At 55.8% G+C, this 17,245-nt stretch overlaps 1 protein-coding gene across 1 annotated transcript; it reads right to left on the reverse strand.

The window, feature by feature from the left end:
* Positions 1-797: 797 nt before the first annotated feature.
* On the reverse strand, positions 798-11,933 carry ADAMTS15 (ADAM metallopeptidase with thrombospondin type 1 motif 15). The gene is made up of 8 exons (XM_065855620.2): positions 10,831-11,933; positions 6,717-6,849; positions 6,233-6,400; positions 5,547-5,830; positions 4,714-4,891; positions 4,428-4,609; positions 3,989-4,164; positions 798-3,580 (listed from the first exon to the last, which is right to left on the reverse strand). Exons 1-8 carry the CDS (start codon positions 11,746-11,748, stop codon positions 2,800-2,802), a joined length of 2,820 nt encoding a protein of 939 aa, XP_065711692.1. The 5' UTR covers positions 11,749-11,933; the 3' UTR covers positions 798-2,799.
* Positions 11,934-17,245: the final 5,312 nt, after the last annotated feature.

A 17,245-nucleotide genomic window follows, 5' to 3' on the forward strand; every position in this document is an offset into this window, starting at 1 on the left:
TGGGTTTTGGTAGGGTCTTTTTTGTAGGTTGTTGTCTTGTCTTGTCTTATCTCTTTTGTTTTCCACAAAACCCCACAGCGCTCTCTGTTTTTAATGCCGTCCTCATCACAGCAAAGCCAAGTTTACAAAGCTTCTTGTGTCCTCCACATTTCACAGAGCTGCAGGATGCGGGTGAAGATGCATCCGTGGCCCCTGAAGGCAAAAAGCGGCTGGTTCATCCTTTTATCAGACATCACAGAACCCAAATAAGAGGAACTCACAGTTAAGGGGAGTAAAACACAAATCCTTTCAGTACCAGAAAACTAGGAAGCCTGAGAACCGTCGGTGGCAGCATCTCAAGCCACCCCGTCCCCTTGGCCGCAGCAAATGATGCTCCGCATCATTCTCTGTCGCCGGGAGCCTGTTCCTGCGGCTCCAGGTTGATGCGGTGGGACCTCACCTGTGCCACCCACCCTCTGCAAATGTTTGTGCTGAAACTGAACTTTCTTGTGCGGAGAAACACAGGCAATCGATCCTTTATTTCCCAAACCAGCCTTGTGCATTTAATGTTGCGGTGCCAGCGAGCCCTGGGGCTTGCAGGGACTAATCCATCACCGCGCTTTTTTGGGTTTGTTTTTGGTTTTTTCTGCCAATAACATCCAGTAGCAGAAGCGAGTCAGAATCAACCTGTCAGCCTTTCAAAGTTTGGTTTTTCCTTGAATTTATAAGCTAAGCCGGGATCACAATAAGACAAGAAACCCTCTGCAACCACAAACTAAATAACACAGCCAGGACTGCGTCCCCCCGGGAACCAGGCGTGACTTTAAATACGGTTTTATTTCAGGTTTGCTATTGACGCACAAACAGCAGAGATCGATATTTAGTATACATGGTATACACAAAGCAGCCAGTACGATCGGCATCTCCGTCCTTTTGCTGCACACTCGGCAAAAGAACCGCACGCAAGAAATCGCTCCCGCCGTCAACAAGGGTGACGATTTCTTGGTGGCTTCAAAACCATCTCTTGGATGGCGAGACACAAAAGGGCAGCTCCTCGGAGCTCTGTCCCCAAACCAAAGCGCAGCGGGCTCGGCTACGCAGGGAAAAACCCTCCAAAAATGGGTGATACGTTCATGGGAATGGAGACCTGGGAGGGATTTCCAAGAACATTAAATCCCGTCCCCTGCAGAGCGACCGCAACATTTGCTCCTGGCTCTGTCGAGCAGCGCGGAGACCCAAAATATTCCTGTGTTCGAAAAGGCATGACATAAATCCAGGGAGGTTGGATCTACATTGTAGATGAGGTTCTTGGGACGTGGTGGACTTGGCAGCGCTGAGTTAATGGTTGGACTTGATGATTTTAAAGGTCTTTTCCAACTGGTCCCAGCTCATAGATTAAGAGGCACCTTCATCAGTGGAAAAGCAAAACAAAGTGAAGTGGTCCCTGCTGGGAAGATCTGAGCAAGAGACTCAAATGATGCATTAAAGGCTCGTTGGGAAGAGGGCGGTGTGTAGGACAGTAAAACAGCCTCTGACCACAACGATGCTACAGAACCATCTGAGGTACCAAAAAAACCCTTGCATGGAACCTCGGGAGGGAAAACTGGCTGTAGATGCTCTGAGCGGTGAGTGGCTCAGTCTTTTCTGTCAAACCTGACCCTGCCAAGCCCCCTTTTCCCAGGAAAACCCGAGACCCGAATTAATCTTCTGCTCCTGCAGCTCAGAAGCGACGCTGGGGATGCCGCCCCAGCTCTGCAAGAGTTCAGCTCAGGTTATCTCAAAAATAACCCAACCTGACCCAAAGATCGAAGGGCAGGGGGCGGTGGGATGTCTGGGCGTGCCGTACTGGTCCCATTAAGCAGCGAGCACCATTTCCACAGCAAATTCACGTACCGGCGACTAGCGGGGCTGCGCCTGACCCCGCCGTGGTACTACAGTACAGTTGCTTGTTGCTTTTTTGTTTTGGAATTCCCTTTTTAGCCCTGAAAAATGTCAGGCGGGTTTACAACCTGCCCTGCACCAGGGAGTAAAGGAGCATCTTGGATGCTCACACAGCCACATCCCAAAGCACCATAGGAAAACCTCAGCCAGGTGAGAGCCCGCTGGGAATAACGCCATCCCCACGACACAAGGTTTACATCCACGGGGGAGGAAGGAGGTTAAAAACAACTACAGAGTTAAGCACCATAAAAAACAATCTACACTGGTCAGGTCATAAACATGAGGAGAAGATGAAAATAAAGCCGCCGCCTTCCAGCCCGGTTTGGCGGTGCTGCTGGGGCTCTCCGGGCTGCAAAGTCTTCGGCCAGCGAGTCCTGGAGGCATCAGGACCAACAGCTCATCACGCCGGTGGTTGGACAGTATCGTTTGCATTGGTAAATCCTTGGTTTTGGTCCCATTTCGCATGAGTTTGGGGGTTCGGGGTGGGAGGAGGTAGGTTTGGCCCTGGGAAGACGGGGGAGGCTTCAACTGTGCAATTTTGGGGCATCTCCCCGCCTGTCCTGGGATCCATCCAGCGATCCTCCTCGCTCCCATCTGTCCCCCATCGATTTCCAGCCTCCACCAGTGGGTTTTTGCATCGTTCGGCAGCTTCGAGGTAGACGTTCGTTCCCGCTCTGTCTCCGAGCGACCTGGTCGGTAAAATCCCTCTCTCCAGGGTGCGTGGGCTGTGCGTGCTCCGTCCCCACACCCAGCTCCCTTTTTTTAAATTTTTTTCCTATTTTTTCATCCATATTTTTTTCCCCATTCGATATGTGCTATGGACATCTCCCCCTCTCCCACCCCCTGCCTGCATCCAGCCAGAGGAACCGCCAAACCCCTTCAGCACGGCCTCAAGGTGCAAAAATCCAACTCCTGCGGCTTCCTCCGAAAATTGCAACTCTCCCTGGGCAGCGAGCGCCCGGCCGGCACCGCGCACTTCAGCGCCCGCCTCTTGAAACCACGGCCGCAGCTTTTGGAGCACGGGGACCACGGTCCGGCTTCCCAGGCCGGGCAGGGCTCCCCGCACAGCCGCACGTCGGCCGGGCGCTGCGCCGCGTCGCACTCGGCGGCCGGGTGGCCGTGGGAGTCGCGACAAGCCACCGAGCGCTTCTGCAAGCCGTCCCCGCAGGTGACGGAACAAGCCTCCCAGCCGCCCGCCGCCCACTTGTAGGAGGGACGCTTGTAGCTCGGCCGCCCGCTGTCCAAGCGGTTGGACAGGCTGAGGACGCTGTTGTTGAGGTCCGGCGGGGTCTTGCCCTCCTTCTTGTAGGAGGATTTGTCCTCCTTGCTCTCCTTGGGGAGGTAGAAGGAGTAGCGTACGCGGGGAGGGGTCATCTTCCCCACGGAGAGCACCTCCAAAGTCAAGGGTTCCTGGATAGGTTTGAAGGCTTGGAGGCTCTCGACGGCGGTGCCGGTGCCGCTGTAGCGCAGGACGCTGCCCTTCACCATCAGGTCCCTCTCCACGGCCGAGACGATGAAGTGGCCGTTCAGCAGGTACTTGCCCTGCCCGTTCTTCAGCGCCAGGTAGTTGTCGTCGCTGATCAGCCCTTTGTAGCCGCGCTGCCTGATGTCGATGTTGGAGGCGCCGGCGGGGATGACCACCACGAAGTTGTAGCCGTGCCTGGAAGAGAAGAGCGGTCAGGGGAGGCCATCAGGAAAGGGGACATCTCACTACGATGTGTCCTCAGCCCAAAGCTCTGCAGCTACAGCCCTGAGATCTTCCCACCTTCCTCCCCGTGAAGATCGTTTGGAGTCTCCTCCCTACACTGAGTTTCATCTACCAGATGCTTCAGCTCTGGCTCAATGGTTTGGATGTACCAGAAATAATTCCATCAGCAGAAGCTGATAGAACATTAAGTGTGTCCTGCTTCTCCTTCAGAGCTGGCCCAGGTCTCCAGACAGTGATGTACACCAGCACCAGAAGAGTTTGCTCATTTGGCCCCATCACCATCTCCACGACCTTCCTGCACCCACCCCAAAAAAGCAGAGCTGGGAGATAGGGGAGCACATGTGGTCCCCCAACACTTACATGGGTTTGGTGAACAAGCCTGAGACCTTCTTGCAGCTCTTGTTGTCTCCTCCACACACACTGCATTTGTCAAACTTCTTCTTGGAGCCCAGCTTCCCGTCGCAGCCCGCCTTGATGCATTTGCCCTGGACGCAGACCGAGGTGGAGTCTGGGGAGCAAGGGGTGCCATCCACAACCTGCACAACGGTGAGCACCATAATCATCATCCTCTATTCCAGGACTGTGGGAATAACCCACAGGCACCTTTGCAAACCTGGAGGAAGACCCTCCACAGCCCTGGAGTATTTAAGTGGACACATACAGGCTGATTCCCACCAGCCTCGTGGATTCCCATCCTCTACAACCTCACCTCCCACCAGGCAAGGAAAATGAACTAATTTCCAAGTGCTCTGGAGTCATCCTAGAGCCCGAACGCTGACCCTGGGGATCCCTCACCCACCTTCGGCGCCAGCACGTAGAAGTAGCCGGTGCCGTTAGCCCGGCAGATGAGTTTGCACTTATCCCGTGGCGAGACACCTGAGTACTTGGGGACCCAGGAGACGGAGGCGGTGAGGCGGTTGGTGCTGTGGCTGTAGCCATTGAAAGCCTCACACTGCTCCTCGCGGAAGCTCTTCCCCGGCACTGGAAAAAAATAAATAAACACAATAAAAAACAGGGATATGCATGAGATTAGGGACCAGCCCAGTGCTGGTTTTACGGGGTTGTTATAGGTCCGTGCACCTCACCTGCAGCAGAGCAGGGCTCCAGGTTGCAGGAGCGGTACTTGAGGCGGACGCCCTCGCAGTAGGAGCCGCCGTTGGCGGGGACAGGGTCGGTGCACTCCCGCTTGGCCAGCTGCACGCCACCGCCACAGCTCCGCGAGCACTGCCCGTAGGGCGCCCACTTGGCCCAGCCGCCGTCCACCTGCGGGGATGCGACGGGGTGAGAGCGTGGGATCATGGAATCATGGAACAGTTGGGCTGAAGGGACCTTCCCAGCTCCCCCAGTGCCACCCTTGCCATGACAGGGACATCTTCACCAGCTCAGGTTGCTCAGAGCCCCGTCCAGCCTGGCCTGGGATGTCTCCAGGGATGGTTCATCCACCACCTCTCTGCCCAACCTGGGCCAGGCTCTCACCACCCTCAGGGCAACAATTCCTTCCTCATGTCCAGCCTGAATCTCCCCTCTTCTATTTTAAAACCATCACCTCTTGTCCTATCGCTACAGGCCTTGCTAAAAAGTCTGTCTGCTGCATCCCCTTCACCTCCAGCTTTTCGCCAAAGTCAGCTTTCTTAGTGCACTAACTTTATTTCCATCTCCTAACTGAAGTTTTACGCAACTGTGTCTGTGAAAATAAAACTATTGCCATAACACTCCAGACTCTGAGCCACCCCTTAGCAAGCAAAACCTCTGCCCGGTGCTGATGGAGCAGAGCAGCATCATCCCTCCTCGAGGAATATTCAATAGCCAAGGGACCTCCATCTCTTTTCACATGGGGAAGCTCAGCCGGCGCTGATACCAAAACCTCACTGTGCCCCCCGCGGGATGGTTTTTTGGGGCTGGCGGCGCAGGTACTCACCCTGTACTTACTGATGTTATGCCTCTCCACGCAGGAACCCTTCAGGCAGAAGCGCCCGTCGCCGCAGCCGGTGCCGTCGGCCCAGGGGAAGTGCCGGGTCTGGCAGACGATCTGCCCGCGCGCTTTGCCGGTGCACCAGAGCTTGGCGCAGTACTGCATGTAGGGGCAGGGCTTGGAGCCCACCCCAAAAGCCAGCTCGCATTGCTGGTTCAGGCTGTAGCTGCTCCCCGGCAGGTCCTCGGGCAGCGGGATGGGTTTGGTTGGCTGGTCCAGCAAGCAGTCTCCTGTGGGGATGGGGATGGCGGTGTCAATGGGGCACTTGGGGGGTGTAGGGACCAGCGTGGGGAGAGAGAGCATCGCCACGGGGAGGCGAGGGGTGGTGATTTGGCCAAAGCTGTCCCACTTCTAGAGGGACCCAGTGCTACCCCAGTGATGCCTTTGAGCTTGGAGCATCCCCAACCCAAGTGACTCCATCCCTCGGTGATGTGGGGTGGAGCTGTCCCCCACAGATGTCACCCCAGCAGGAGCCCAGCTGATGCAGAAAAGCTGCTGAACTCCCCATTTCCTTCTAAATTTTGTTTGCAGAGTGGGGAGAAGAGTTGTTCTATAAGCCCATCCAGGTACCCAGCCATAGGGACGGATCCCGCTCCCACAGGTAAGAGGGCGAGGGGTACAGGAGGGCTCACCGTGGCCGCTGTCGAGGAAGTCGGTGATGATGGCAGCACTGCAGGCCGACCAGGGGTTGGCGCGGTCAATCTGGATGAGGGTAGGGGACATCATGTGGTTGGTCTTCAGCCGGCCGAAGACCTCCTCGCAGGCCTTCACGTTGTCATGGGGCATGTTGAAAACGTGGCCTGGGTGGGGGGGATGAAGGGGGACAGCGTGAATAACCCCACTTATTAGGGTCCCTACAGCTTATTGCAGTGGGGGAAATGGAGGCACAGAGCAGGGGGGACCCTTGCAAGGGTTGCAATGGATGTGTAAAGCGCAGGGGAAGGATGGTGCTTGGACCACACACTGGCAGGACCAGCACACAGAAGCCACCCTGCCAGCAGCATCCCTGTCCTGGCTGCTTCATGCGTGGCCATTGGTGGCAAGAAAGGACAAAGAAAATTTAGTATGAACACAGACAGCTCCTGGTTTTCCTCCGGAGAGGATGGGGAGCCTTACCCAGCTCATGGGCGGTGGTGAAAGCCGAGGGCAGCCCATCGTCCTCAATGACGGAGCAGCTGCGCTTGGGGTCACACATGGTGCCCACATCCGCCATCCCCAGTGTGTCGCAGGTGGTGGCACCGCACAGGTCCTGCAGGACATGGGGACAAGGGATTAGGACCAGGGCCAGCTTGGGCATCGTGGTTCCCCATCCCCACCCCGGTACCCCATGGGGAGATGCTGGGGTAAGGAAACCTCACCCTGACCTGGACCAGGCTGCAGATGTGTTTGCATCTGGCACCAGGGATGCTTTTTGTGCAGAGCATCCTCCCGTGCCTCCAGCAACAGCCTTTCCCACCCAAATGTCTCCTCCAGACACCATTTCAACCCAGAGGAGTCAGATCTGGCTCTGTTCTTGACTGTGAGCTCAAGGACCAGACCCCAATGAGTGGACTGGGAGGCACCCAGCCTTGGGCTCACAGTTGAGCCATTTCTCAACCTCGTTTCTCAACACCTTCCCAGCAACAAGAAGCCCCTGGAGCAGATCCAGAGGTTCCCAATGCTTCTGTCTCTCCAAGACACTTTGCAGCCATCCCTTGAGGAGAAACCAAGCCCAGCTGATGGAAGGAGGAACCACCCCCAGCACAAGTACTACTGGACCCCATGTAGATAGACCGAGGACAGAGGACATGAAAGGTCCTGTTGTAGGTGGATCTGCCCATCTTTGGGTTCCAAAGGTGCTCGTGCAAATAAAAAGTCCTTGTTTGAAGAGGCACCACCACTGCAGCCTGGCGATAGCCTTGTCCTCGGATGCCGCCTTCCCCTTTTGGGGTGTCTCAGTGGCTTGGGAGGGCTGGAGCATCGTCCCCACCCCTTGGTGCCATCCCAGCCGGGCTGGGAGCTGCAGGAGAGACTGTGCAGGGAGCACAGAGCAGCTTTCCACATGAAAAGAAGACGTAAGGGACTCGCCGGGTGCTCCCATGCTATAAATAAGCGTGATTCATGCTCAGCGCTCGCCCGGCCAAAGCGCCTGGGTTGCTCGAAATCTCGTACGAGCGGCTCTGCCAACATTTCCAGCGAGGTTTCCAAGATGAAGGCATTCCCGCCCAGGCAGGTTCAGCCGTGGGTAAATAACAGTCCCGATGACTCCGGAGAGCCCCGGCCAGGGCTGAGATGGCTTTAACAGGAGACCTGTGGCTACAAAGTCTGGAGACACAGACAAGACCTTGATCTCCGGAGAAATGAGGCAGAGAAATGCTTGGGTCTGGTGGAAAACCTCGTCACACAACCGGGCTCAGTTCTCTGCAATGATTTTCCTTGTCGGCTGGGACGCTGCCACATCCCTGACCCCACTGATGCTGGCAAGGACAAGCAGGTGACAACCCCACATCCCTGGTGGCAGGGCCACCACCAGCAAGTGTAGAGTGACTAAATGGGGCTGGCAAGCCCGGGCACAGGGTCCCCTGTCCCAGAATGCCACCAGCACCATCGCCACGCTGAGCTAACCCAGGGATGCAGCTTGCCCAAGCCTTGTGCTCTCCCCTGTGGCAGTTCCAGGGTTTGGGGGGTAAAGATGGGGTGCAGGGGGGGGATGACACAGCATCATTGGGACAAGGTGGCCGCAGCTCCCTGCTCTTTGAAGAGACACAGTTTCCTCACTGGCGCGGCGAGGTTTTGGCCCCCAGCCCAACACCTGTGCTGACACACTGACCCACTTCTTGCTCTGAACCTCGCCTGTGGGGATGCACCAACGAGTGGCTCTTAACGAGGTTTTTCCCTAAGCCCAGCATCCCTGAGCTCTAATGAGGGGTCCTGACCCCCTCAAAAACACCTCCTGCTGCTTTGCCAGGGTTCCAGCCCGCTCAGGAGGGGAGGCAACGCAAGGATGGAGCTACGGATGGGAGAAGAGAGAAATGCAAGGGGCTGAAGGTGGGAAAGCGGCATGCAAAGGGCCAGCTCTGCCTTTGCACAGTGTGCTCACTGTCACCAATGTCCTCTCTGCCAGCCCAAATAAAGGGAGGATGCCCGGTGCCCCTCGCATCATGCCAAGGAACCTGCTTGATGCACTGTCAGGGTTCTTCTGCCAGCCTGACCTTCATCCACAGGCACTTCTTCAACCCCTCGTGAACTTCTTGAGGTGTTCTGAATGTCAGCTGGAGACGATCCTTGTGGCTATTGCATTAATTCGCCTACTCAGGGGCCATGTCAGACGCACTCTCCCAACTGTGGAGTCTTCCCACGTGTGCCCAAAGCCACTCCGAAAAGCTGAGCCTTGGCTTTCCCAATTCCCCCGCGGCATCTGCGGCACACAAGGCTGCAGCCAGATGTTCCTTGGTGCGACGTCCCTTTGGTTTTCCAGCAGGCCAAAGACGTTCAGCAAACCTTTGCTGGTGGGACGTCAAGGTTCAGGATGGGTGGGATGATTGGCCAAGCCGTTTGCCGTGGTGTGTGACGTGATTTCCAAGAGGAAATCCAGCTGGAGGCTGGATGCTCTGCAGGACCCTCTCACAAGCACCGGCTCCAGTAGGAAGATGAAGGTCCCACGGTTGCGGTTCCCGGCAGATCTGCACCGACCGGCTGAATGGGACCGAGCTTTCCAAAGGCAAATCCACAATCCAGCACGACCGATATCATGAGGGAGCAAAGTCAAGCGGGAGGGGACAGCCCTGTTCATCAGCAACTCCTTGACACAACTGGAAACTGCCTGTCAATGGCGCTTGAGATGAAATTTAAGTCGGGGGCTTATGTAACAGCTTTTTGGCAGGGGGATAAGCTCCGAGGTGTCAGGGGACCACAGATGGATGCACTCAAGGCAGGCAGATGTCTCCTCCATCGTGTGCCTTTGCACCAAGCTCACTCTGGGGATTTCAGGAATGGATGGTTTAGCAACGTGTTAAAAAACGCAGCCCGGCCACGATCCACAGCTTTCAAATCGCTGGGACCGAATCCATCCCACGTGCAGCTCCGGTGACCTCACCGGGTTTCCACCAGAGATGGAGCTGGCTCATCCCCACAGGTTTCCTCCTCTTTGCAGCCACGAGCTGCTCCAGCCGGCCGGGGTTCAACCCTCCCTGTGCTCCAGCAGGATTTACAGCTGGATTTAGGACACAGCCCTTTCTCAGGGCAGGGGGGACAAGGACAATGGGTGGGACAAGGTCTCACACGTCCTGCACAGCATCGTTCCTGCTCCAGGACATCATCAGCCAGCGCTGACCCCAGGCTCGGGGCAGCTGAAGCGAGCTGGACGGTTTATCCTTCCCACCCACGAGTGCCTGACCTGGAAAGACGTTTTGGGAACAGTCTCCCTGCTGTTGAAGGGAGTTCCCAACCTGTCCCTAACGCAAAGACATCTGAACAGGGATGGGGGAAGGAGAAAACACAAGTGGGTAAAACGTGACAGAGTCCCCTTTGAGCTGGGCTTGTCCTTCTCCTCCCAAATTAGCCATTTGGGGGTGCAGTGCAGGCTGTGACACCCCGACGCTGAGATGGGGAAGAGGAGCATTTGGGGGGAGGCTCTGGGAGCGGTGTCACCACTTCAATGTCACCCAGGTTATCAGGGTGGGGGGGGTGCAGAGCTCATCCTGGCACAGAAATCAGCCCCTCTCCCACCGCAGGGATGCAGCCAGCAACGGGGGGGACCCTGGCCTTCCCCCACAAAATAAGAGCTGCAAGCGCTGGCTGTATCTCTGATGCTTTTCTTCCAGCCCTGAACCAGGTCCACGCAGAGCAGCCAGCGCACGGAGGAGAGGTCCAGGTTCTCAGGAGGACCATGAGTCAGAGGAAACAGGGAGAGGTTTTCACTTGGCAGGTGGTGCCGTGAGCTGTTCCCAGCCGGGGAGGGGGAAGCGGGGGCCACGCTCCTCCTCTTCTGGGCTCGGACCCCGCGTTTTGGGGTGCCAGAGACACCAGGCACTGGCCGCTGAGGCTCCTGCCAGCAGGCGGGGGATGGAGATGCAGATTTCTGACCATGGGGACAACCTGCCTTGGCTCACCCGCCCCCTGAGCTGCTGGCCAAAACCTGCCCCCCCAGCTCCCTCCAGAGGTCGAGTGCAGGTGGCAAGAGACCTGAGCACAGTGCAGGGCTCCTTGAAATTGGGGTCAGCCCCTCTCGGTCGCCCCCCCCAGCACCCACCTGCTTGGTGAAGAGGATGGCGGTGTCCCAGTACTCGGGGTGCTTGTCGCTGACCTTGTTCCATTTCTTCTGCCAGGCGCAGAAGTTGCGGAGGGTGAGGGCGGCATTGCTGGTGACTTTGGGCCCTTTGTCATCCTGCCCGATGAGGAGGAACTTGACCACGGAGATCTGGATGGGGTTACGGATGCTGGGGTGCTTGTAGAGGCGGGCGGCCGTGGCCATCAGGGTGAGCAGGTAATGCTGGAGGTCGTCCCCATGGAACTTCACCATTGACTCGTCGGCCACCACCAAGGTCTCTACGTAACGCGGCACCGAGGCGAAGCGCTTGGCTCGACCCCCTTTCCCCCCGCCGCGTCCCCGATATTTGTCCAGCGCCTGCAGCACCCCGGGGGTGAGCCCGGAGCCCACGGCACAGCGAGACGCTCCGGTCCCCACGGGGTGAGCGGGGCTGCGGCGCTGCAGGCGATGGGTTCCACCGCCCCCCCCAGTCAACGGGCTGATGACATATTCAGCCCCCCGGTAGCCAAAAGCCCCCCGGAGCCCCCCGCAAAGGCTGAGGGCGGCGAAGGACTCCCGATCGCCGTTGACATCCCCCGAATAAAAACAGTGGCGGAGACCGGGGAGGGGGCGGGCAGCCCCGGGAGCGACCCCCAGGTAGTGCGTGGCGAAGGCGGGGGCGATGAAATGGGCGTCGGGGGTGAGGTGGAGGTAAAAATCCTCCCCGAAAGCCGAGAGCTGGAAAACCACCGCTTGCTCTCCCCGGGGGGGTTCGGCGGGACCTCGGCGGTAGTAAGGCCGCCCGTTGATGTCGGGGTCCAAGCGGAGGGGAGTGACCAGATCGGTGTCCGCCGGGGCCCCCCCCGAGGGCAGGCTCAGCCCCGGGGCGCCCAGCAGCAGCAGCGGCAGCAGCGGCAGCATCGTCCCGGCGGCCTCACGCCGGCGGCATCGGTGTGGGGGGGGATGAAGGGGGGGGAAAAAGCAGCAGCCGGCCCCCCCCTTCCTCCCTCCCTCCCTCCTCCTCCTCCTCTTCCCAAAACCCGGCGGGGGCTGGAGGGGAGCGGAGCGGCCGTGCGAGCCGCCTGCCCCGCCGCTACCTGCCTTGTGGGGCGCTTCGGGTTTATATACGGCGTTGGAGGGGGGGCGTGTGGAGCGGGGAGGGGGGGCAGCGGGGCGCGGTTTGGCCCCGCAACAGCCACTCCGGTGCGGGGGGCCGGGAGCGGAGCGGAGCGGGGCCGGGAGAACCGCGCTCCGCCCGGGGCTGCCGCCGCCTCCCCGGGACGGGAGGGACGGGACCGCGGTGGGGGCTGCGGGATGGCAGGGGGGGGACGCTCTGCACTTGTATTCTTGCAGCGGGGAGGGGGAGGCTGCAGCCCCCCAGGGATGCTGCAGCCCCCCAGGGATGCTGCCGGGGTCCTGCTGGAAGGGAAGGGGGAGGATGAAGCTCTGTGCCCCCCCAGGGCGGGGTCTGTTTGGGGCAGGGTTGTGCAGTGAGGAGGAAAGGTCCTGTGCTCCGCGCTGGTCTTTGGGACAGTTCAGCAGACCCGCTGTTTGGCAGCTGAGCGTTTGGCTCCAGGAAGATATTACTCTGTTTGTCACAGCCAGGTGAGTCCAGCGCTGAGATCCAGGTTGGGACCCTCCAGACCCACCACCCCAACGGCCCCAGCATCTCTGTCCCCAGACCAGGGCTACCTGGTCCTTTTCCCCCCAGGGGACCAGTTCTGAGTGCATCCCTCGCTACCCAACCCCAGCCCTGTTCAGTGGCAAAGGAGTGATTTCACTTCTCAGCTTCTCTGCACCCCCAGGGTCGCCAAAGGGAGATTTGATAAGTGTTAATATCCATAATGTCCTATCTTCTAAGACCCCAGCACACACTGTATGGAATATACAGGTATCTCCCCATGCCCACCAATCACAGATTTTTTTTAGAGCAGGACAGCTAGAAGGAGAGCGATGGAGACTCCTCAGTAACCATCTGTGGCTGAGGAATAGATTTATTGACAGCAATAAGCACTTTGACATCAGGACAGGCTGCCCAGGAAGGTGCCCAATGGGTCTTTTTCCCCTGCAGATAAAAGGGTGGATACTTCAATTAATACCAAGCTACCATTGAGCACCCAAGTGCTGCGTGTCCTCACAAGCCCCAGTCCTTCCCAGCACTCCAGCTTGGTTTAATGGTAAAACTAAGGCCTTCTCATAGCCAGGCTGGTTTTGATGTGATTTCAAGCATCAATAAATGCTGCAAGCACAGCTTAAGAAATTGTGCATATACGAAATATAAGCCAAGACTGTTGCTTAAGAGCCCACAGCCTGCAGCCTGGTTGGTTTTGGTGCCAGCGCGTCCCATGCCGTGGTTTGCTCAGTCGTGTGCCTTGCAGCTGAACTTGTGACCCAGAATAATCATCTGACGGCGCTGTGGGCTCAGTGAATCAGGGATTTTTGTCTGCCGGCCAAAGTGCAATGTGTCTGGGGATGTCAACAGGACCACAAAGAGATGAACGGGCAGCACGGGGAGTGGAGGTACGAGGGGAAAAGGACACAGCCTTGAGCATCTTGAGGTGCTGGGAGGGAACTCCTTCCCACAGAACAGCCCTATTCAACAGGACGAGCTTATCCCAGAGGCCACAGCAGCATCCAGGGTGGCACATGGTCCCAGAGGTGCCACCTCAGAGGACCAGCATCCACCTGAGCCTGTGGCATTTTGGGAGTGAGGCTTATTTTTGAAGCTGTGCCAGGTTCCTGATCAAGATGGGGAGGTTGTTGTGCTTCCTCCCTTCTCCACCTCTGCTCTGTTTGGGTTTTGGATGAGAAAGGGAGCAGAATGAAGGGCCCTATGTGCACCGTAAGAGCATCTTGGTTCCAGGTACCCCAGCCCCGAGGTCAGCAAGCCAGGGTTAGTCATTGCTGCCCCAGGAACTCCAGCCCCACCATCTGGTAGATCTTCTCCAGCTGCAGAGGATGAGCCCAATTGAACTGTCAGGACTTTACCTTCAGCCTGGAGAACATCTGATTGCCTCCTGCCAGGGAAGGGCAGGCAGAAAATGCGAGTGTTTTGGATCTGTCTAAGCCAAGAACTGCTCCATCCCACCAGACGTGGTCTTTTAGCTGGACTTGCTCCATCCCATGATGTTAATGGTGTCCCAGCATCTTTGGGGTTGAAATGAAGGGTCCCACAGCCTCCCCTGCTCTCACCGTCTCTCTGAACAGGTGGGTGTCACCTACCCAAAGACAGAGCTTTGTTCACAAGCCAAATCATCTCCTACCTTCACTTTCCTGCCTGCGGTGAGTAGAAAAGCTGCTGAGTATATGGAACACATATTGCCCTTAGGGCTCGCCCTTTACAGGCAGCTCTGGCACGTCTCGTAGCACTCCAGACAAGAAGGGCAGCACGTTTTTGTTGTATTTTTCCTTCAGCTCAAGGGCATGGTGTGATTTTTGCCAGTTCCTGAGACCAGAGAGGACCCAGACAAAGCCCTGGGGTTGTGGCATCTGCTCGGGGCGCTTCTATCTTTGCAGCACGTCCCTCTCGGAGCAGAGTGGGCACGGGGATATATCTCTGTTTTGTCTTCTGCCAACACAAAGGGACAGGTTACAGCCATCAGCCACCACAGGGGACACCCAGGGCCAGGAGACAGCAAACAGGTCCCTCCTTTGGGGACTTCCCAACAGTTGTTTGCACCCCACAGCACTTTATATTTGCTTGAAGAAGGTGGTTGAAAATAACACCTTGGTCTCTGAGCATCTTTCCAGGTGCTGGGGGCTGAACCTGGCTGCTCCTCACACCCTGTAGTTTGCTTGGATTTAATGGAGATGAGCTGGATATAGGTGAGCAGGTGGTAAGGAGGGAATGGAGATGGAAGATGCCTTTGGACCTCACCAAACAGCTGTGGATAATAAGGTATATAAGGTCAATTCGGCTTTGATTTTTGCCTAGAAAATACTTTAAGGAAAAACCTTCTTGTATCTCCTGGATGTTCCAGTTCACTAAAGAAATAATTTTAGATAAACCATCCTGATCTCCAGGTCAAAGGTGGGAACGGGAAGGTTGCGGGCAGGGAAAAGCCGGCGTTGTCTTGGGCTGGAAGGTTGGCAGATCGGAGGCCTGGGCTCTCACCCAAAAGTTCAGGCTGTGCTCTCCCAGCTCCCCACCACATGGGCAGGAAGGAGGATCCTCTCCAGGGACCCAAGATGAGTCAAAGCGAGTCGTTCGGCGGCTTTCCAGGAAAGAAAGGCTTGGAGAAAATAGAAGAAAAACTGGCTGTGTCTAGATAGGGTCATTGAGGGAGAGATACACAAGAAACCTGAGCACGTGGAGGTCTTTGTAACCTAAAAGCTGCCCCATCCTCGGTCCAGGGAGATGCTGAATTTAATTAGATTTATTCTGGCTCGGATAATAGCGGCGGGAGATGGGGAGGATGCTCTGCCTTGGGTTTCCCATGGAGCTCTTGCAGTTCTGTGCAACAGGGATGGCAGCAGCACTTTAGCCCCATGAGAGAAGAGGATTTCTGCTTTAAACACCTTCAAGCACACATGTATGTACAACACAACAAATCATCCTGGAGCAGGAGCATCTCTGCTGCCTTCCCCAATGGGCCCAACACATAACGTCACCTCTGGCGTCTGGCAAGGCTTCGCTATGGGAATACCAAGGTACGCTGAAAAATACATAAAGCTTGTTTTTTCCAGCCGGTTTTGCAGGTCCTGGCATTGCTGGTAGTTCACATGCCCAGAAAACATCCAAAATTTCCCTCTGTCTTCACATTCTGCTTGGTATTTAAGGCTCTCTCCACTTTAAAGGAAAATAGAAGCAGGTTTTTTTCCAAGATGCTCTAAAACAGTAAGTGGAAATTTAGAGAAGATAGATGATGGTCCCACATATACCCACAAAACAGTATCACATGTTTCTTATTGTTCAGACACACACCTTCAGCCTGAAGATTTATGACCCAGGACTACACAGCTCTTTATTGCACCCACCTGCCTGAGACGGGGCACATCCTTGATTAATTAGCTTTATGCGATGCTCGTGTTAGAAATACATAAACCCAAGATGTGTAAGGACACCAAGCTCCCAAAAGGGTGAAGCTGCAGGTCTGGGTATGCCTGAAAGGTTGTCAAAATGATGCACATCTGGAATAAACCTGGGTGATGGAGACTCACAAGGCAGCTGCCGAGGATGCTCGTCGCTCAGGCAAATCGTTATGAAGTTCATTTCTTTTTGTCAGCCCATAAACCACACGAGAGTGGAACAGGGAGAAAGGGGGATTCCTATGTGGGTTTTGTTTCCTAGAGAAGAGTATTTTCATCATAACTTGCTGTATTTATTTAGTGCTGTTTATGGGCTGGCTCATAGGAGAAGCAGCCTTAGGGCCAGCTTGGAGCTCTCTTAAATGTGGAGGTTTTTAAGCCCAGGTCAGGCACAACTTTGCAAGAGGTTTGTGGAAGAACAAGGTGACCCTTGGAGGCTTTTTTTTAACTGATGTGCTAATCTCGGGACACCTTGCAAGCCTGAAAACCCAGCTGGGAAATGGAGAAGCGGCTCCCCAGGGAGAGCAAAGCCTGGGAAGAGGCTGAAGTGCTGGAAATAGGATTTATAATAGCTCTTGGTTTTTGGAAAGCCGTAAACCTGCTTCCCTTCCAGCACACCTGCAGCTGCAGCTCCAAAGCCACCTGGAGCAAGGTTGCCCTCTGGTGACATTTCCTTGCTCTGCAAACCAAGGTATGCAACGTAATTGAATGCGATGGATTGCATTGCAAATCAAAACGCAACTGGAAAACAAACAAACAAACAAACAAAAGTAAATCTTTAGGTGCCTTAAGGGGGTTTAGAAATCCGAGCTGGAATCCTTTCAAATCAAATTAAATCAAAGCAAATCACAGCTGCCCCAGTTTATGGGCATCTATGGCACCGAGAGCTTTTGGAGGTGGGATCATCAGCTGATAAACCAAAACCCAGCCTGGCTGTCCCTGCCCTTTCCTAAATTCTAAATATAGATACAGATGTATGATTTCCCTGCATTAAAGGACCCAGTAGGAATTATGGCTTTCCCCAGCATCACTCTCACAGCTGCCAATCCTCCTGCGTTGTTGGTGCACGGTCTTTATGGATGGGCTGGGGTCGAATATTGCACTAATCTCCAAAATTGCACTAAGGGGAAGGCAAACCCAGTTTTATTTTACGGGGTACTGAGGGGTTTGAGGTCCCAAACATGAAATAACCACCACTTGTAAGGCAGGGGTGCCCTCCTGTGGCTGTGCAGCAACTACAGATTTCTATAGGATGGCACATTTTGCTGCTTAATTCTCACTCCAAATCAACCCCAAATCCCCCTTTCTCACACAAACCTTAAATCAAACCAGCATTTCTGTGACTCTCTCAGCTAAGATGGTTTCATTGGGGGTAACTTGACACAAGACC

This window comes from Patagioenas fasciata, chromosome 24 (genome assembly GCF_037038585.1).
Source record: "Patagioenas fasciata isolate bPatFas1 chromosome 24, bPatFas1.hap1, whole genome shotgun sequence".
Classification (NCBI taxonomy): domain Eukaryota; kingdom Metazoa; phylum Chordata; class Aves; order Columbiformes; family Columbidae; genus Patagioenas; species Patagioenas fasciata.

What these genes read in the sequence shown, in the direction of transcription:
- ADAMTS15 (XM_065855620.2), bottom strand. Translation starts at nt 11,748, where the DNA reads ATGCTGCCGCTGCTGCCGCTGCTGCTGCTGGGCGCCCCGGGGCTGAGC. An exon ending in CCATCCTCTTCACCAAGCAG is followed by an intron (nt 6,850 to 10,830) that starts GTGGGTGCTGGG and finishes CATGTCCTGCAG; the next exon opens with GACCTGTGCGGTGCCACCAC. An exon ending in GGAGCCCTGCTCTGCTGCAG is followed by an intron (nt 4,610 to 4,713) that starts GTGAGGTGCACG and finishes ATTTTTTTCCAG; the next exon opens with TGCCGGGGAAGAGCTTCCGC.